Source organism: Mus musculus, chromosome 18 (genome assembly GCF_000001635.26).
Source record: "Mus musculus strain C57BL/6J chromosome 18, GRCm38.p6 C57BL/6J".
Lineage (NCBI taxonomy): Eukaryota > Metazoa > Chordata > Mammalia > Rodentia > Muridae > Mus > Mus musculus.
The window spans coordinates 12,441,954-12,462,116 of record NC_000084.6 but is presented as its reverse complement, the minus strand read 5'-3'; the positions used below and the strand labels follow the sequence as shown (position 1 = coordinate 12,462,116).

At 43.2% G+C, this 20,163-nt stretch overlaps 1 protein-coding gene across 5 annotated transcripts in view; it reads right to left on the bottom strand.

Moving 5' to 3' along the window:
• The window catches only part of Lama3 (laminin, alpha 3), a 249,597-nt gene that overhangs the window by 120,897 nt on the left and 108,537 nt on the right, over window positions 1-20,163 (bottom strand). For all 5 annotated transcript variants that reach the window (XR_003952502.1, XR_385977.4, XM_006525685.4 and 2 more), the window contains exons 15-21: window positions 13,753-13,852; window positions 12,533-12,585; window positions 12,201-12,306; window positions 11,623-11,722; window positions 8,241-8,397; window positions 5,275-5,407; window positions 2,293-2,435 (exon numbers count right to left, since the gene is read on the bottom strand). Coding sequence is in view for 3 of the 5 variants with exons in the window: in XM_006525685.4 (XP_006525748.1) it covers window positions 2,293-2,435; window positions 5,275-5,407; window positions 8,241-8,397; window positions 11,623-11,722; window positions 12,201-12,306; window positions 12,533-12,585; window positions 13,753-13,852 (792 nt within the window). In the remaining 2 variants the exon portion in view is untranslated. The remainder of the gene's footprint in view (window positions 1-2,292; window positions 2,436-5,274; window positions 5,408-8,240; window positions 8,398-11,622; window positions 11,723-12,200; window positions 12,307-12,532; window positions 12,586-13,752; window positions 13,853-20,163) is intronic.

The window sequence follows — 20,163 nt, the reverse complement described above, 5'->3', positions numbered from 1 at the left end:
AAGTGTTAGTCACATCCAGGGAAGTCCCTGGTGAACTTGAACTTCAGATCAACTTTTTTGTTCATTACCCTAGCACACCAGAACCCACAATGTACCTCCCCACCAGGTCTTACACACACACACACACACACACACACACACACACACACACACACACACACACACAAAGAGATCGGTGCCTCAGAGTATATATTTGTGATCTTCAGATCTACAGGAAATGTTACTATCTCTTCTGGGCCATTTAATAATCCTTCCCCCAGGTGACCAAAGGCAATGAATCAAATCATTACGATGCTCTGCCTTAGTCACTACAGAGCATCAGCGACTGACTATGGTGTGGCTTCGGCTCCAACCCTACTCATGGTGCATGGTGGGGAAAGTGAGGTTTTGTGATGTTGGTGGCTCAGACAGGAATGGCCCTGATGCCCTTCCTAGCAAATGAAGGAATGGCCATGTTCCACGAAACATGCCAATGAGGCCTGCAGTAAATGCAGCCAAGCATTCAGAAAAGAGCAGAGTCCCAGGATCTCAGACACAGATAGCCCAGTGACCTCAGGTCCTGTGATCCCACCACACGCATGCACAGGGAAGGAGGCTAAATGTTTGCCTCTGGTGGCGAACTCACGTGGCCCCTGAGGCATTTTCTCCTCAGAAAGAAATGTTTAGCGGGGAGGGGGCAGGGAGGGGTAGGAGATTGTGACTCAGGGGACCCAATGGCCTTCCTAGCTGGATGGGTTTGAATTGTTCTAGAAGCCATTTTCCTGAGCTCAGCCCATAATTGCTCATTACTCTGTGGTCCCAAAGACCAGTAAAGAAGGATAGACAGTATGTGCTCAGTGAAAAGTGAATCAGAATGGGGACATCAGCTACGTGTCACTACACATCTGTCTTAGTCAGGGTTTCTGTTCATTCAATAAAACACCATGACCAAAAAGCAACTTGGGAAGGAAAGGGTTTATTCAGCTTACACTTCCACATTGCTGTTCATCACCAAAGGAAGTCAGGACAGAAACTCAAACAAGGCAGGAAACTGGAGGAGGGATCTGATGCAAAAGTCATGGAGGAGTAATGTTTACTGCTTGCTTCCCCCAGGCTTGCTCAGTCTGCTTTCTTATAGAACTCAGGTCCACCAGCCTAGGTGTAGCACCATCCATGATGGGGTTAGCCCAGTCCCATCAATAACTAATTAAGAAAATCTCTTACAGCCAGCCAATCTTACAGAGGCACTTTCTCAGTTAAGGTTCCCTCCTGTTAGATAACTCTAGCTTGTGTGTCAAGTTGACATAAGAGTAGCCAGCATAGCATCTCCCCTCTTTCCATCTGTCTTGCTTTATACCATGATTGGCATTGATGCCATTTCCCTCTTCCCCACTTGTAACATCAGCAAAGCATGCTTTGCCTTGTTTCTTCAGATATGAAGTTTTTTGCCAAGAAGGTTCAAGGGCAAAAGGATGGCACTCAACTTCACGTTATTTTTGATGCTTGGGAAAGACACATAGGATAAGTTCTATTCCTGTTACTTGGGAAAAGCAATGGAGGCAGCGATGGAGGTAAGTGACTGGCCTAAGAAGGACCAGCTCTATGTTTCCTCCTAGAGCAGCACATGGCATCAAACTGGTGCCAAAGATGTCATCAAAGCTATAACAAGCCAGAGGTGTGTGTGGACAAAGAGGGGTTCCTCGGAGAAACTCCTCATGGCTCCTCTGGCTTTCCTTGAATGAGGAGTCCTTTGCCGGTCAGGTCTAAGACTCCTGACTCAGTGAGAGGTAAGAGGGTAGGAGGTGCTGGGTCAGCCCTGGCTCCTGGAGCCTGTTCCTTCCCTTCAGACATCCCCAAATCTCATTATTAATTCTTCTCATCATCTAGGGTCTGCTGATGCTACTCTGCATCGCTTGGGGAAGAGGAGCATCTAGGTGACTTTCAGTTTCATAACAGAAATATTAAACACAATTTGAAAGGCAGGGAAGGCCATGTGCTTATAAGAACTTTTCATCTTTTTCTAATGATCTTGAATTATAGTTTCTTTACATTTAGATAGGTATAAAGATTATTTTTGTCCAAGAGTGGTTGACTGAAAGGATATAAATTGTAATTTTTCAGTAAGTTTCTGTGTCATCATCATGTCCTCTGAGGACCAAAGTCACTATCATTTCCTTTGCAGTAAAAGGGAAACACATGTGATTTTGATGTGGGCCCCTGCATTACAAGATCTCCCTGTGGGCCCTGCACTGCAAAAGTCTATCTCAAGAACAGGACAGTTTGAAGACCTCAGTGCTTAGAACCCTGTCTTACCAGAAGGACTCCTTCCACCTGGATGCAAGCAATCCACGTCCCAGGTGTGATGGAGAATGGGCCTGCAAAGCCATTCCCAGGGACTGTGACAAAGGCTGGCTCTTTACTCGGGGGAAAGGTGATTTTTCTGCTTTGCAAAGCATCTATCAGAAATACAAGTAACACGTTAAGACATTTTTCCAGAAGCCAGTACTAACACTTTACCCAAATTAGCTTTTAATATTCAGTTTACAGATGGAAAAGCTTAAGGTAGCTTACTAAGCATGGTCTCTGGTTATATTTATTTATCTTACTTTTTAAAATGATATGTATGCATGTATAAAATAGATGACATTAGAGATGCAAGTTTGGAAGACACTCAGAGGCACATTCGCCACCATGTGGCCACAGCAGGCAAGTGGATAAGTGGGTGCGCCAGTATGATGAGCAAGTGTGTGGTGGGGAGATGGGAGAGGATGCAGAATGGTTTGTGCACTGTGAAGAAAGGAGGAACTGGAAACATGAGGCTGTTGAGAACAGCCTGCTGTGAGTAGCCTGTGCTGCCACCTGAGACCATGTCTGGGTCAGTGGTCCTGAAGGAACAGGCATCTTTATTGATGTCTGTGGCCTACCAAAGACCATGCAGATGTCCCTGGTCTAGGCTGCCACCTGGGATCATGTTGACATCCAATGGCTATGCAGAGCTGGCCCAGACCCTCACCCTAGCAGCACGGGAGAACTGGCCCCAAGGGCATAGGAGTGGGAGAGCCGTCCCTGCCTCTCATCAGCTGTAGCACTTGGAGAGTGGGCCTCACCTAGGCAGCCCAGTGGAGCTTGCCCTGGTAGTGTGGGTGAGGGAGAGCTGGCCCAGGCTCTAGCCAGGGCAGTGCTAGAGAGCTGGAGCTAGAGGCATAGGTGCAGGAAAGCCAGTAGACTGAGCATCTCAGCCACCACCCAGGCCCAGATCCAGGGCTTTGAGTTGGCCCATCCCAACATCTACCTCATCTATGAACTGCTGGAACATACAAAGGGTTGGTCCTGCAGATCAAAGCTGCAGGATCTCCATGACACATGGCAGCAACAAGATATCCTAGAGCAGTTCTGGTGAGGATCCAGTATTGATAGTGTAGCAGAAGCCAGAGGCCTTGAACCAGGCCAATGGCTCACTGCAATGAACATTTGCAAGGAAAGATGTCTGGGCAAAAGGGTGTACTGTGTGACATACTGTGACACCCCACAGCTTACTCAGAAAGATTTGCAAGGGTGGAGGATGAATATGGGGGGAGGTGAGAGGTGGGGGGCATTTGCAAGGGTGGAGGATGAATATGGGGGGAGGTGAGAAGTGGGGGGCATTTGCAAGGGTGGAGGATGAATATGGGGGAGGTGAGAGGTGGGGGGCATTTGCAAGGGTGAAGGATGAATATGGGGGGAGGTGAGAGGTAGGGGGCATTTGCAAGGGTGGAGGATGAATATGGGGGGAGGTGAGAGGTGGGGGGCATTTGCAAGGGTGGAGGATGAATATGGGGGGAGGTGAGAGGTGGGGGCATTTGCAAGGGTGGAGGATGAATATGGGGGGAGGTGAGAGGTGGGGGGCATTTGCAAGGGTGGAGGATGAATATGGGGGGAGGTGAGAGGGACTGGGATGCATGATTTTGAATTCACAAAGAATCAATTAAAAATAAACAACAAAACCAAAACTCATTAGAAGAGCTGGAGAGATGGGTCATGCGTTGAAAGTTATCACTGCTCTAGAAGACAGAAGTTCAGTTCCCAGCACCCACATACGACTGTCCACAACAGCCTATAACCCCAGCTCTAGGGGATCTGATCCATAGGTACCCACACACTGGTGTGCATACATGACACACACTTCTTAATAAAAAATAAAACCACCAGGAAATTAGTTAAAAATAGACATTGATAAGTTGTTACCAGTAGCTATATAATGGGGTTTCAGTTTTCAGGTTTATTAAATATTTAGGTATAGTAATATCTATATTGTATATGTTGAGTACCGTGTAGTACTAGTTGGCCTGGAATTCACTATAAACCATGTAGTCTCCAACCGGTTCTCCCTTGCCTTTTCCTTCAGTGCTGGGATGCTGCCACACATGGCCAACACTGTAATCTTAAGGAATGGACCTTCCAGATGTATGTATTCAGTATATTATATGGCTTGTTAACCTCCTTTATTTTTGTCTGTAGGAGATTGTCATTTTTTATCTTTATTCGTGAGCATACATTCACTTTGCAATTAGAAAAGACCCAGATTTCTGTTTGTTTGTTTCCAAGAGGTACTGCCTTTCCTTCCACCAACAAATGAACATCTGCTGCCTGGGTCCCAGGAGTCTTCTTAAGAGCAGATGTTTGCACCAAATCCTTGAATCACTCTCATTCTATAGACATTTACAACGGCCCGCTGAGTGCCAGGCGCAGGACTATTTGCAGCAAGGCAGTGCACAAGCAGGCATGGCCTGGCTCCCTGGGATGCTCCTAGACTTCCTATTCTCTGACCTGCATTGTAAAATTCTCTTCCAAAAATTTTTCTTTCTTGAAACCATTCGTAAATTAAGGGCAATATGCCAACAACCCCCAAATAACACCAAAAGGTGGTGCCCACATGTGAGCTATATAGGTCTGTTTTTAATCACTCAAGGACCCTAAGGGTTTCGGTATAGCCAACATTTGAGCATTGTTATGCTGATGGTAACTTAACAGCAAAAATTAAAGAAGCACAAAGTATGGAGAAAGCAATGGTAGGAAAGCCCGCAAGGGAGCTGTCCAATCAGATCTTCTTGTGGGCTTCATGTGAATGACAGACTTGGTAAAAACCAAAGTAATGTTCCATTCATCCTTTCTCAACTGCAAGGAGGCAAAGCCAGGTTTAGAGGTCCATGCCCCACCCATCCAGCATGGGAGGACGAGCTACTCTGGGTGATGTCCCGAGACTCTAGAGAGCAAAACCACAGCAACGGTAAGAAAAGAGGCTTGAGATGTACCTACCCGAATCTCCCTGCGATGAGTAAAGAGTGATTCGGCCGGATATGGCTTCCGTTCCAGGACTGATGTATCTCAGAACGATGCGGAACAAGGAGAGGCTGGACTGCCTCACAGACAATCTCACCCTTACTTCATTCTGAAAAGTACCCCAAAATAACATGCAGTGTAGAGGACACACACACTCACTCACTCACATGCATACATGCTCAATGAGTCCCCAGTTAGGTGGAAATAAACAGGGCTAAAAAGAAAGCAAAGCCACTGGGGCTGGAGAGATGGCTCGGCGGTTAAGAGCACTGACTGCTCTTCTAGAGGTCCTGAGTTCCATTCCCAACAACCACACGGTGGCTCACAAAACTGTAATGGGATCTAATGCCCTCTTCTGGTGTGTCTGAAGAGAGCAATGGTGTACTCACATATATTAAATAAATAAGTAAATAAATCTTTTAAAAAATTTAAAAAAGAAAGCAAAGCCACTTACAATTCTAGTGCTAAGGGAATGCACCCCTCAGCAGCTGGGGTTCTCTTCCAGCATTTTTTGTAACCAGGAAGACAGATTGGAATATTAGATGGGCTAGTTTCAGGGGGTCACAGCAACAGGGGGTTGTGGACAACCATGACTGATGGGGAAAGCCAAAAGCAGAAGATAGACAAGGAAAGGCAAGCATGTTGTCTCAGATCACCACTCAACAAAGAGGCCACTGAGCCCCACTTCACAGGCACGGCATCACATGGGGGAGCAAAGCTTAAGGACCCCAAAAGCATTCTAGATGCAGCTAAATATGCTTATTTTGTCTTAGGAAGTTTTATGTCAAGCTTTTATCCAAAAACAATGTTAGCTTTTGAAATAGAAGAGAGGTCTTGTGTGAATGCAAGTAAACTATCATTTATTCAGATTTATTTATTGTATGCTAATAAGCATTTCTCCTGCATGTATGTATGTGCATCAAGGTCAAAAGAGGGTGTGAAATCCATTGGACCTTGAGTTAAGGATTCTTGTGAGCCACCATGTGGGTGGTAGGAACCAGACCAAGGTCCTCTGCAAGATCAACAAGAGCTATTAACCTCCACGCCATCTCGCAGACACGAGGATAAGTTATTTTTATTCAGAACCACAAGCCATGTGTCCAGACCCAGCTATAGTCCAAGGGAGGCTCACAGTGTGGGAATTCCTGTCTTGGTTCACTCCAGCCTCTCCCAGCTATCTTGGTTTCAATGGAAAGGACTATGTGTTACAAGAGACGCAGAGACAACCAAGGCTGACTTCCAGAGGACCACTACCTCTGATGCAGAAGCTGTAAGTGATGTCTGTCCAGTAATTCCCACCAGCCCTAAGAATTTGATTGAATTCATTTTTCAATTTCAATATCAATTGGGAAATAAATGTGCAAGGATGAATTAAAAGAATAAAGGAAGTGGCCAAGCACAGGAGACCACAGGTCCTCTGACCCAAAGGCTTCCTCACAAAGACCATCATTCAAATTGGGTTAACCAAATATTCTGTCAAACTTCAAATGTCTGTGAGAACATCTACACTGGGCTCAGTGTCAGCCACTTATCAGGACTTGATGGGCCCCACCATAATCTTATGACTAATGAAGATCTCCACTATAGAACAGGGTTGGGGGCTGACTCAGTGAAAAGCTGGCAGAGAATGGGAGTTTGGTTCTCAGCATCAGAATGTGAGTTCTGTGGCTCACAACCTCTTGTAACTCCAGATCTGGAAGATCTCATACTGCCCTCTGCAGGTACCTGCACACTCCTGTGTCATACCTCCGAACATGCAGAGGCGGGCGGGCGGAACTCTATGAATTAAAGATCAGTCTGATCTGCATAGTGAGCACTAGGTTAGCCAGGGCTCCATAATATGACCCTGTCCCAGAAAGAAAAGGAAGAAACTGAATTGGTGTGTGTGGGAAGAAAGGGAGAAATGCCTTACAGTCATGTTTGGTAAAGCCAGTTTTGTTGGGGAGAATTTGGCCAGGCAAAACCATCATTAGGGTGAATGGGGGGCTCCAAGAGAGCTGTGGACTGGCCCCGACCCTCTATGACTCTATTAGTCTCTATCTACCACAGTCATCAGCTTGCTTCTCTCACGTCACTTACGGGACCAGCCTCAAAGAGAAGTTCTAAAGATTAAAAATTATTTAATGACTCTACACTTTTGGCTATAAATACTACATAAGTCCTATAGGTAGACAAATAATGTACATATCTCTTACTCTACTGTGAAGGCAAGATAGATGGGTGTAACAAAGAGAAGGGGAGGGAAGGAGATAGAAAAGCCATACAGTACCGAAGAGCATCTTTACTTTAGTCTCCACTCACAGAGGAACTCAGGATTTTAAAGCAGTTCCCCAAATCAGTAATGCCAAGCAGGAGAAGGTGATACGTGATGGGTGTTATGCGTTTATGAGGCTGGGGCAGCAGGACTGAGGGCTTAGACTAGCCTGAACTAGACTCTGTGGACCTCTGCCGGAGAAGGAGGATGCTGGCTAGTTTAGAAGCCTTCAAGTCAACTTGATTTTTGTTTTCCACAAATGCCATTAAAGAAAAAAAGGTTCTCTATGTTTTAGTATAGTTTAATATCATTTAAGAAATTTGATTCTATCTATGAAAAATCTCCAGAGACAAATACTATCTTTCTTCAGTTCCTTCATTTTCTGATTCAGTGGCCAAATTAAAGTAACCATGATATCCAAGTACATATTTATTAATTAAAATCTTGCCTTATCTTAAATTCTAAGCCTAGCTTCCAAGCCATCCCTGGTCAGTACTCTATAGAAAATGAACACTAGAATAGGTCCTGGGGGCAGTGTAGCTTTTAGACTGTGAGTGTGCTGTGGATACACACACACACACACACACACACACACACACACACACACACACACACACATATAGATGTGTGTGTGTATGTATATGTATATATATATCCTGCAATGAGCTGTGGCCCTCTCACTATATACCTGGACTGAGGTCATTGGAGCATATCCTCTCCAGCTAAACTCAGGGAATACCAGGGGATCAAATCCAAACCGCAGGTTTCTTCCATTAGGTCCAGTGCCATCTTCGACCTCATACTTCATGTGGTGCAAATCCGGGAAGTAGTAGTTATTTTCAGGCCTTTGTCAATCACAAGTAAAGGGACATGAGTAGTTAGGTTCATGGGTAACCTGAATGTCTTTTTTAATAGATGCTGCTGAAGGAACGCGGCCAACTCACTAAGCCTATTAAATGAGAACAGAGGAAGGTTATCCACTCTCTTGCTCTATATGATTGCTTTTATTCTGGGAAATGCTGGCACAGGGCACACCCAACACCCACCCATCCCAAGCACTAAATTCAGGAAGTCACTTAGCACAAGTCATGAGATCACCGACATACCCCGACTGTGTTCTAATGGCTGCCAGCAATTAATAAAATCTAATAGCTGCTCCCTCCCTCAGTCTTCCCACACACTCACACATTTTGTAAACATCAGTAATTATGTGACAGGCACTGTTGCTAAGCATCATGATATAGTACTGTATATAGTAAATATATATATATATATATGTATATATATAAAAACTTTTATTATGTGTTTATTTGTGTGCACGCATATGTGTACACATGTACATGGTTGAGCACTTGTGGAGGTAAGAGGACACCTTGCTAGGGTTAGTTCTCTCCTCCCACTGTGTAGGTTCTGAGGATTGAACTTGGTTGGTCAGGCTTGTCTGAGTCACTTATAGGTTAATGGATTTAAAGACATAAAGATCTGTCAGTTGGTAGGAATAAAAGCTACACCCCTGCACTGTGAGCACAGTGGGGGCAGCCACGCCCCTGCACTGTGAGCACAGTGGGGGCAGCCACACCCCTGCACTGTGAGCACAGTGAGTATAGCCACACCCCTGCACTGTGAGCACAGTGGGGGCAGCCACACCCCTGCACTGTGAGCACAAGGAGTATAGCCACACCCCTGCACTGTGAGCACAGTGGGGGCAGCCACACCCCTGCACTGTGAGCACAGTGGGGGCAGCCATACCCCTGCACTGTGAGCATAGTGAGGATAGCCACACCCCTGCACTGTGAGCACAGTGAGTATAGCCACACCCCTGCACCGTGAGCACAGTGGGGCAGCCACACCCCTGCACTGTGAGCACAGTGGGGGCAGCCACACCCCTGCACTGTGAGCATAGTGAGGATAGCCACACCCCTGCACTGTGAGCACAGTGGGGGCAGCCACACCCCTGCACTGTGAGCATAGTGAGGATAGCCACACCCCTGCACTGTGAGCACAGTGGGGGCAGCCACACCCCTGCACTGTGAGCATAGTGAGGATAGCCACACCCCTGCACTGTGAGCACAGTGGGGGCAGCCACACCCCTGCACTGTGAGCACAGTGAGTATAGCCACACCCCTGCACCGTGAGCACAGTGGGGCAGCCACACCCCTGCACTGTGAGCACAGTGGGGGCAGCCACACCCCTGCACTGTGAGCATAGTGAGGATAGCCACACCCCTGCACTGTGAGCACAGTGGGGGCAGCCACACCCCTGCACTGTGAGCATAGTGAGGATAGCCACACCCCTGCACTGTGAGCACAGTGGGGGCAGCCACACCCCTGCACTGTGAGCACCGTGAAGACTGCTTGGATTTCAGCACAAGATTTACAAAGGTCCACAGGAGCGTTTGTCTCCAGCGCCTCAGTGTTCATCCAAGAATCCATTCTAAAGAGTTACTGCAAACATGTTAAAACACCGACAATGTGAAAACAACATGACTGAGCCAAATCTATAAAGCAAACAAATTATAAAATACTTTGTAGGCATTAATATTTTGAGGACTTTTTAATGATATAAGAAATGCTTATGATACGTATTGTTAAATAAATTGGTTTTTAAAGTTTTCATAAAAGGCTAAATTTTCATTGTTAATAAAATCAAACCAATAATATTTTACAAGGTTTTCTTAGAGAGGAACAGTGCAGATTTTTCTTTGCCTTTTTATTTGTATGAGTTTATTGAAATTTCTAAGATGAATATTATGATCATAAAAATTAGAGAACACAGTGAATGCCTTCAAAACTTATAAGGAAATCTAAACAAGCTCAGATGCATGACTGAGCTAATGTTTGGGAAGACTTGGTCCTAACGATGCAGGTCTGCCCATCTGGAGAGAGAGGCTGAGTCCCACATTGATGGTTTATCACACTGTAGTGTGGTTTTCATGCACTATCACACCACAGGCCGTATTCTTGGTATTTCACAGTATTTCCTGTGTACTAAAATGTGAAACATCACTGTTTTCATCTGTTGGTGGGTAACTCAGTCCTATTGAGTTGTATTATTTTCTCCTGTGCTTCTCCATGTAGCTTCGACTGGAATGCCCAGCCACAAGGGCCAGTAGAGAGACCAAGGGACAGTCCCAGCCAGCAACACTCAGAGCTACATCAGAGGATGCCTTAATTAATCTGCTGATGAAGCAGGAGCAGAAGGTGCTCGAGATTTTGAGAACTTTACATTCCTTGGAGTTTTTGGCATATGACTAAAAAATCAAAGAGTTTAGATTTCAATTTCTTCCCCTTCCATGGAGGAAAACCTTACAGTAGGGTCATCACACCCAGAGTCACACGTCCTATATCCCTGCATGCCCCAGCCTCAGCCTTTCCTGCTTTTGTTCTTAGCTTCCTTCCCAGTTGCCTCTGTTTCAAGACTTTGCCTACCCACCTTATTCTAACTCACCTGACATCTCTACTCCCTCACCGAGGACACAAGCAAGAACTGAATGTCACTGCTCCCGAAGCCTGAGCAAGTGTGGGACACCCAGGAGAATGAAGCTGGCCTCTGTGTTTGGCCCCTCCTGGTAGAGAGGCTTCATCCTCCAGTGAGCATGCTGCAAACTGTTTGCACTTTATTTTTAATTTTATTATTATTATATATTTATTTATTTTGGTTTTTCAAGACAGGGTTTCTCTGTGTATCCCTGGCTGTCCTGGAACTCACTTTGTAGACCAGGCTGGCCTCGAACTCACAAATCCGCCTGCCTCTGCCTCCCGAGTGCTGGGATTAAAGGCGTGCGCCACCACTGCCCAACTGCACTTTATTTTTATAATGAGTTATTGGTTTAGTTTCTTCCAACTGTCCACTTTAGGCTGTGGACTTTGGGATGCAGGGGCTTTGTAGCTTATGCCACAGAACTGGTCTTTATGGACATTGTAATGACCTATTCTAATTAGCTTGTGGTCACATGTTCAGGTTCCAATTATACTGACTGCTTCATCTGCCTCCTTAGGATTGCTACAGATGGGAAAGGGGGAGATGGCCTTGGTAGCTTGAGTGTGTAAAGACACTTCTCGAAGACTCACCTCTGGCACTGTTTCCCCTCCACGTGCTCTCTGCACTGGCATACTCCCGAGGGCCCACTACACATGGTGGTGAGTGCTCCACCAATGTCACACTGACACCCTGAAAGTCAAGAAACAGTTGGGGTTACTACCAAACTGTCTCGCTGACAGATGTTTCCCTCTACAAGAGAAGACAACTGTGTGGGCTGCTTCTTTCCTCTCCCAGACCCTGTATCAGGCAGGGATGGCCCAAACATAAATATATTATATATTATATTATATATACTTATATATAATCTATATTATAGATTATATATACTTCAAGATGGCTAAGCCTCAGTGTTAGTCAATATTAGCACACAGCCTCCATTCCCACATAGGCAGTTTGTAAATGAACCAACCTTGTAGAAAAGAAGTAGAAACAGCACCACCTGAGGTTCACTGCAAGTGTCAACACAATATCTGGCCAAGTTCTCAAGACAAATTGTCTTGAGAGTCCTCCATCCTTGAAAGTCAGCCACAGACAGTCAAGGTAGGAATTCTGGCAGCTTCTGTCCTTTAGCACTTGGGCTTGCCCAAGCCCTGCCAAATGTATTTACCTTGACAGCCAAAGTAATTGCTCTTCTCCAAAGAGAAAAACCCATCTTCACAGGTGTCGCAGGCATCACCAGTTACATGGGCTTTGCAGCTACAGTCACCGTCCTCCTATAGAACAAGGAGCCAAACAGCAGCATTTGATACACAGGATTCACTAATCTTCAGGGTTGGAAGTGGGTTCATCATACAACAGGAAGCAAGGGGTAAGCCAGGACTGGAAAAGTATGCCCATGGTCAGGACAGCTATTGAGGAACTGGTACCCTGCTCCAGAAATCCCACAATCAACCCCTGCAGCATCCCACAGTCATCACATGGAAAGATGCCCCATGTTACCTGCCCACACTCTCCAATTCCACTCAATGTCCCTGCTTCATGGCACTGGCACTCTGTGAAAATGAAAGAGGGTATCCATGATCCAGGGGCTGTACAAGAACAGTAGTTCCCTGGCTCTAGGGACATTACATGTCTACAACAAAGCTCACAGGACTTTCCTGTGGACTTAAGCAACATTCACCCTGCACTGCTGGGGCCTAAATCAGGATTGCTTTCTGGGATTAGTAGACAGATCAATCAATACAATCCGTCTAGAGTAATGGCTAGTTTATGGCCACTCCAGCACAGAGTTTATAAATGCTTCCAACGTCAAGGTCATTATTGATGTGCCTGAATAAAAATATACTCTTGCCCTAAAGGTGGTCATTTTACTTAGACCTTTTGCTATGTGTTTTGACTTGGTATCCTGGCTTTAATAATTGTATAAAATGAAGATGTAGGTACATGTAATTGTTATATTATGTACATTACAATGAAAATTTAGCCAGAAAGAGTGGTTTATAAAAACAAAGAATTCAAAGGCCTTCTCAAATAATAAAATTCAAATGGAAACAGTATAGATAAATCTTTGCCTGAAAATAGCAGTTCTGCCCTGGATGGAGGTGGGGGACAGCAAAGCATTATACAGCATGTGGAACAAATCAAATTGGTCTGACACAGAGCTCTCTTAACATATCCTACCGAATCAACTAAGCAGGGCTCACATGGGCTCACAGAGACTGAAGCAGCAAGCACAGGGCCTGCATGGGTCTGCACCAGGTCCTCTGTGTATTTGTTATTGAGATTAGCTTGGTGTTTTTGTGGGACTCCTAATAGCAGGAGCAGGTATGTCTCTGACTCTTTGCCTACTCTTGAGACTCTTTTCCTCCTGTGGGTTGCCTTATCCAGCCTTGATATGAAAGGATTTTGTTTGTTTTTTGTTTTTTGTTTTGCCTTGTCTTATTGTATCTTTTGTGTCCTGTTTGGCTATTATCTCTTGGAGGCCTGTTCTTTTCTAAAAAGGAAACATAGTGGTGGGGAGGGGTAAATCTGGGGAGGTGGAGGTGGCAGAGAGCTGGAAGGAGTGAAGGGGGAGAACTGGTTGGGATAAATTATCTGAGAGAAGACTCTATTTCCAATAAAAAGGAGAAGAAGTGCTGTCTTGTCAATGTTGGAACTAGGAAGGCAAAAATAAAGAAGCAAGGATTCTAAAAGATGTGGCAGTACATGAGACAGCTTACCTGAGCATCCACGGGGGTTTTCTTTGGCCAGATTCCAATATAATGGTTTGCAGACACTACATGTAGGACTTGCAACATGCTGCTTGCACTGACAATAACCCTTGAAATGTAAATCAAACTGATGTTTGGCATTTTGAAATCAAGACCTGTTTCAAAACACGTGTTTTGAGCGAAGCTTTGCTAGCAAAATAAATATTGATCATGAAAGATAAGCCAAGGGATCCATTAAAGTCCAGGGTTACTTTAAAGAGTCTTTGAACTTTAAAAAAAAAGGGGGGGTATTCTGCAGCAGCTGGGAACCCCAAGGAACCCAGTAGACTGGACCTACCCACCTTCCACTAGGGAAGATCATCAGCTAGTCTGCCCCTCTGAAGACCCCAAAGTCTGAAAACCTCCCAGGAGAGGTCAGGGTCACAGGTCTCCCAGGAGACCTGCAGCAACCCAAGGACACAGGAGGCAGGTTCCAGACAGAGACACCCAGGCCACTTAACACCAGAGATAACCAGTTGTTGAGAGGCAAGCACAAGACCATAAACAGCAGAAGCCAATTTATTTGGCACCATCAGAACCCAGCAAGTCCTGGATACCCCAACACAACTGAAAGCCAGAATGCTGACTTAAAATCCTATCTTATGAAGAAAATAGAGTCCTTTAAGGAGGATATAAATAACTCACTGAAAGAAATACAGGAAAACACAGGTAAACAGGTGTGCCCTTAAAGAGGAAACAAATAAATCCCTTAAAGAAATACAAGAAAACACAATCAAACAGGCGAAGGAATTGAACAAAGTGATCCAAGACCTAAAAATGGAAGTAGAACCAATAAAGAAAACATAAATAGAGGCAACCCTGGAAATGGAAAACCTAGGAAAGAGGTCATGAGCTACAGATGCAAGCATCAACAACAGAATACAAGAAATAGAAGAGAGAATCTCAGGTTTAGAAGATCCCTTAGAAGATATTGACACAATAGTCAAAGAAAATACAAAACATAAAAAACTCCTAACCCAAAACATTCAGGAAATAAAGTTCACAATGCTAAGAATAACATGGATAGAAGAGAGTGAAGATTCCTAGCTCAAAGGACCAGAAAACATCTTCAACAAAATCATAGAAGAAAACTTCCCCAGCTTAAAAAAAGAGATGACCATAAATGTACAAGAAGCCTCTAGAACACAAAATAGATTGAACCAGAAAATAATCACATAATAATCAAAACACTATATGTACAGAACAAAGAAAGAATATTAAAAGCAGTAAGGAAAAAAGGCCAAGTAACATATAAAGGCAGACCTATCAGAATTATACCAGAATTCTCAACAGAGACCCTAAAAGCCAGATGAGCCTGGACAGAGGTCATTGTAGACCCTAAAAGAACACAAATGCCAGCCCAGGCTACTATACCCTGCAGAACTCTGAATTGTCATAGACAGAGAAACCAAAATATTTCATGACAAAACCAAATTTAAACAATATATATCTACCAATCTAGCCCTACAGAGGATTCTAGAAGGAAAACTCCAACACAAGAAAGATACCTACACACCAAAGAAAAATAAGAAATTAATCATCTCATGACAAAACCAAATTGAAAAAGAAATCACATACACATAATGCCACCTACAACAACAAACATAACAGGAACTAACAGTCATCTGTCTTTAATATCTCTCAATACCAATAGGTTTGATTCCCCAATAAAAAGATATAAGCTAACAGACTGGATATGCAAGGAGGATCCAGTATTTTGCTGCATACAAGAAACACCCCTCAATTACATTAGACTTCTCACCAGAGACTATGAAAGCCAGAAGATTCTGGGCAGATGTCATACAGACCCTAAGAGAGCAAAAATGCCGGCCCAGGCTACTATATCTAGCAAAACTCTCAATTATCATAGACGGAGAAACCAAGATATTCCATGACAAAACCAAATTTATATAATATCTTTCCATAAATCCAGCCCTGTAATGGATAATAAATGGAAAACACCAACACAAGGAGGGAAACTACACCCTAGAAAAAGCAAAAAAGTATTCTTTCAACAAATCCAAAAGAAGATAGCCACACATATATAATTACACCTCTAACAACAAAAATAACAGGAAGTAACAATCACTTTTCCTTAATATCTCTTAATATCAATAGACTCAATTCCCCAATAAAAAGACATAAACTAACAGACCGGATATGTAAACAGGACCCAACATTTTGCTGCATACAGGAAATGCACCTCAGTGACAAAGACAGACACTACCTCAGAGTTAAAGGTTGAAAAATAATTTTCCAAGTAACCAGTCTGAAGACACAAGCTGGAGTAGCCATTCTAATATCAAATAAAATAGACTTTCAACAAAAAGTTATCAGAAAGGATAAGGAAGGACACTTCATACTGGTCAAAGGAAAAATCTGCCAAGATGAACTCTCATTTCTGAACATCTATGCTCCAAATACAAGGGCACCCACATTTATAAAAGAAACTTTATTAAAGCTCAAAGCACCCCACACAATAATAGTGGGAGACTTCAACACCCCACTCTCAGCAATGGACAGATCATGGAAACAGAAATTAAACAGAGACACAGTGAAACTAACAGAAGTTATGAACCAAATGGATCTAACAGATATTTATAGAACATTTCATCCTAAAGCAAAAGAATTACCTTCTCAGCACCTCATGGTACATTCTCCAAAATTGACCATATAATTGTTCACAAAACAGGCTTCAACAGATACAAGAAGATTGAAATAATCCCACATACCCTATCAGATCACCATGGACTAAGGCTGATCTTCAATAACAACATAAATAATAGGAAGGCAACATTCACATGGAAGCTGAACAATGCTCTACTTAGTCAAGGAAGAAATAAAGAAAGAGATTAAAGACTTTTTAGAGTTTAATGAAAATGAAGCCACAACATACCCAAACTTTTTGGACACAATGAAAGCATTCCTAAGAGGAAAACTCATAGCTCTGAGTGCTGCCAAAAAGAAACTAGAGAGAGCATACACTAGCAGCTTGACAGCACACCTAAAAGTGCTAGAACAAAAGGAAGCAAATTCTCCCAAGAGGAGTAAATGGCAAGAAATAATCAAACTTAGGATTGAAATCAACCAAGTGGAAACAAAAAGAACTATACAAAGAATCAACAAAACCAGGAACTGGTTCTTTGAGAAAATCAACAAGATAGATAAACCCTTAGCCAGACTAGCCATAGGGTACAGAGACAGTATACAAATTAACAAAATCAGAAATGAAAAGGAAGACATAACAACAGAAACTGAGTAAATTTTAAAAATCATCAGAACCCACTACAAAAGCCAATATTCAACAAAACTGGAAAATCTGGATGAAATGGACAATTTTTTCTAGACAGATACCAGGTACCAAAGTTAAATCAGGATCAGATAAACCATCCAAACAGTCCCATTTCCCCTAAAGAAATAGAAACAGTCTTTAATGGTCTTCCAACCAAAAAAGCCCAGGACCAGATGGGTTTAGTGCAGAGTTCTATCAGACCTTCAAAGAAGACCTAATTCCAATTCTCCTCAAACTATTCCGCAAAATAGAAACAGAAGGTACTCTACCCAATTCATTCTATGAAGCCACAATTACTCTGATACCTAAACCACATAAAGACCCAACAAAGAAAAAGAACTTCAGACCAATTTCCCTTATGAATATCGATGTAAAAATACTCAATAAAATTCTCACTGACCGAATCCAAGAACACATCAAAATGATAATCCATCATGATCAAGTAGGCTTCACCCCAGGGATGCAGGGATGGCTTAATATATGGAAATCCATCAATGTGATCCATTATATAAACAAACTCAAAGACAAAAACTACATGATCATCTTGTTAGATGCTGAGAAAGCATCTGACAAAATCCAACACCCCTTCATGATAAAAGTCTTGGAAAGATCGGGAATTCACGGCCCATACCTAAACATAATAAAAGCAATATACAGCAAATCAACAGCAAATATCAAATTAGATGGAGAAACATTTGAAGCAATTCCACTAAAATCAGGGACAAAAACAGGGCTCCCCACTCTCCCCATATCTATTCAGTATAGTACTTGAAGTTTTAGCTAGAGCAATAAAACAAAAGGAGATCAAGGGGTTACAAACTGATAAAGAACAAGTCAAGATATCACTATTTACAGATGATATGATAGTATACCAGAGAACTTCTACAGCTGATAAACAACTTCCGCAAAGTGGCTAGATATAAAATTAACTCAAACAAATCAGTAGCCTTCCTTTACACAAATGATAAATGGGCTGAAGAAGAAAATAGGAAAACAACACCCGTCACAATAGTCACAAATAATATAAAATATCTTGGGGTAACTCTAACTAAACAAGTGAAAGATCTGTATAACAAGAAATTTAAGTCTCTCAAGTCTCTCAAGAAAGAAATCAAAGAAGACCTCAGAAAATGGAGAGATCTTCCATGCTTATGGGTTGGTAGGATTAACATAGTAAAAATGGCCATCAAAAACAATCTACAGATTCAATGCAATTGCCAACAAAAGCCCAACACAATTCTTCAAAGACATGGAAGGAGAAATTCTCAATTTCATATGTAAAAACAAAATACCCAGGATAGCAAAAACAATTCTTAACAATAAAAAACTTCTGAGGGAATCACCATTCCTGACCTCAAGTTTTACTACAGAGCAATAGTGATGAAAACTGCATGGTATTCATACAGAGACAGACACATTGATCAATGGAATAGAATTGAAGATCCAGAAATAAAACCACTCACTTATGGACACTTGATTTTTGACAAAGAAGCTAAAAATATACAATGGAAAAAAGAAAGCATCTTCAATAAATGGTGCTGGTCTGTCTAGTGATTGGATTATAGAACAATTAAAATAGATTTATATTTGTTATCTTGCACAAAATTCAAGTCCAAGTGGATCAAGGATCTCAACATAAAACCAGAGACACTGAGTCTAATTGAAGAGGATGTGGGAAAGAGCCTCCAACTCACTGGCACGGGGGTAGAAGGGATTCTAAGTAGAATCCAGTGGCTCATGCTCTAAGATCAACAATTGATAAATTCAACCTCATGAAACTGGAAAGCTTCTGTAAGGCAAAGGACATAATCAATAAGACAAATCGGCAACCTACAGATTGGGAAAAAAATCTTCACTAACCCCACATCCAATAGAGGGCTAATATCCAACATATATAAAGAACTCAAGAAGCTAACCTCCAAAAAAAAAAAAAAAACCCAAACAACCCAATCAAAAAGTAGAGTACAAAGCTAAACAGAGAATTCACAACAGAGGAATCTCAAATGGCTGAGAAGACTTTAATAAATGTTCAACATCCTTAATCATCAGGGAAATGCAAATCAAAGCAACCCTGAGATTCCACCTAACACCAGTCCGAATGGCTAAGATAAAAAACTCAGGTGACATCACGTGTTGGTGAGGATGTGGAGAAAGAGGAACACTCCTCCATTGCTGGTGGGATTGAAAATTGGTACAACCACTCTGGAAATCAAACTGGAGGTTCCTCAGAAATTTTGAAATAGATCTACCTGAAGATCCTGTTATACAACTCTTGGACATATAACCAAAAGATGCTGCACCATGCCACAGGAGCACATGCTCCACTATATTCATAGAGGCCTAATCGGTGGTAGCCAGAGCTGGAAAGAACCCAGATGCCCCACAACAGAAAAATGGATACAGAAAATGTGGTTCATTTACACAATGGAATACTATCAGCTATTAAGAATGAGGACATTATGAGTTTTGCAGGCAAATGGATGGAACTAGAAAATATCATCCTGAGTGAGGTATCTCAGACCCCAAAAGACATGCATGGTATGTACTCACTGATAAGTGGATATTAGCCAAAAGAGTACAGAATACCCAGGATACAACCCACAGAACTCAAGAAGGTTAACAAGCAGAAGGGCCCAAGTGAGGATGCTTCATTCCTACTTGGGAGGGAGAAGAAAACAATCATGGGAGGCAGAGGGAGGGAGGGAGGGAGGGAGGGAGGGAGGGAGGGAGGGAGGGAGGGAGGGAGGGGGAGGGGGGAAAGGAAAAGGAGAACATGATCAGGTATTGAGGGGAACGGGAGAGAAGCCCTGAGGGCCAGCAGAATGGATGGAAACATGCAACCTGGGGGTGGGGGAGTTGGGAGAACCCTCTAGAATGTACCAGAGACCTAGGAGGTGAGAGACTCTCAGGACTCAAAGGGAGGGGCCTTAGATGAGATGCTGAACGGTGAGGAGAGGGAACTTGTAGAGTCCACCTCCTGTAGAAAAACAGGGCATCAAGTGGAGGGATGGGGTTGCCATCCCTCAGTCAAAAACTCTGACCCAGAATTGTTCATGTCTAAAAGAACTGCAGGGACAAAAATGGAGAGG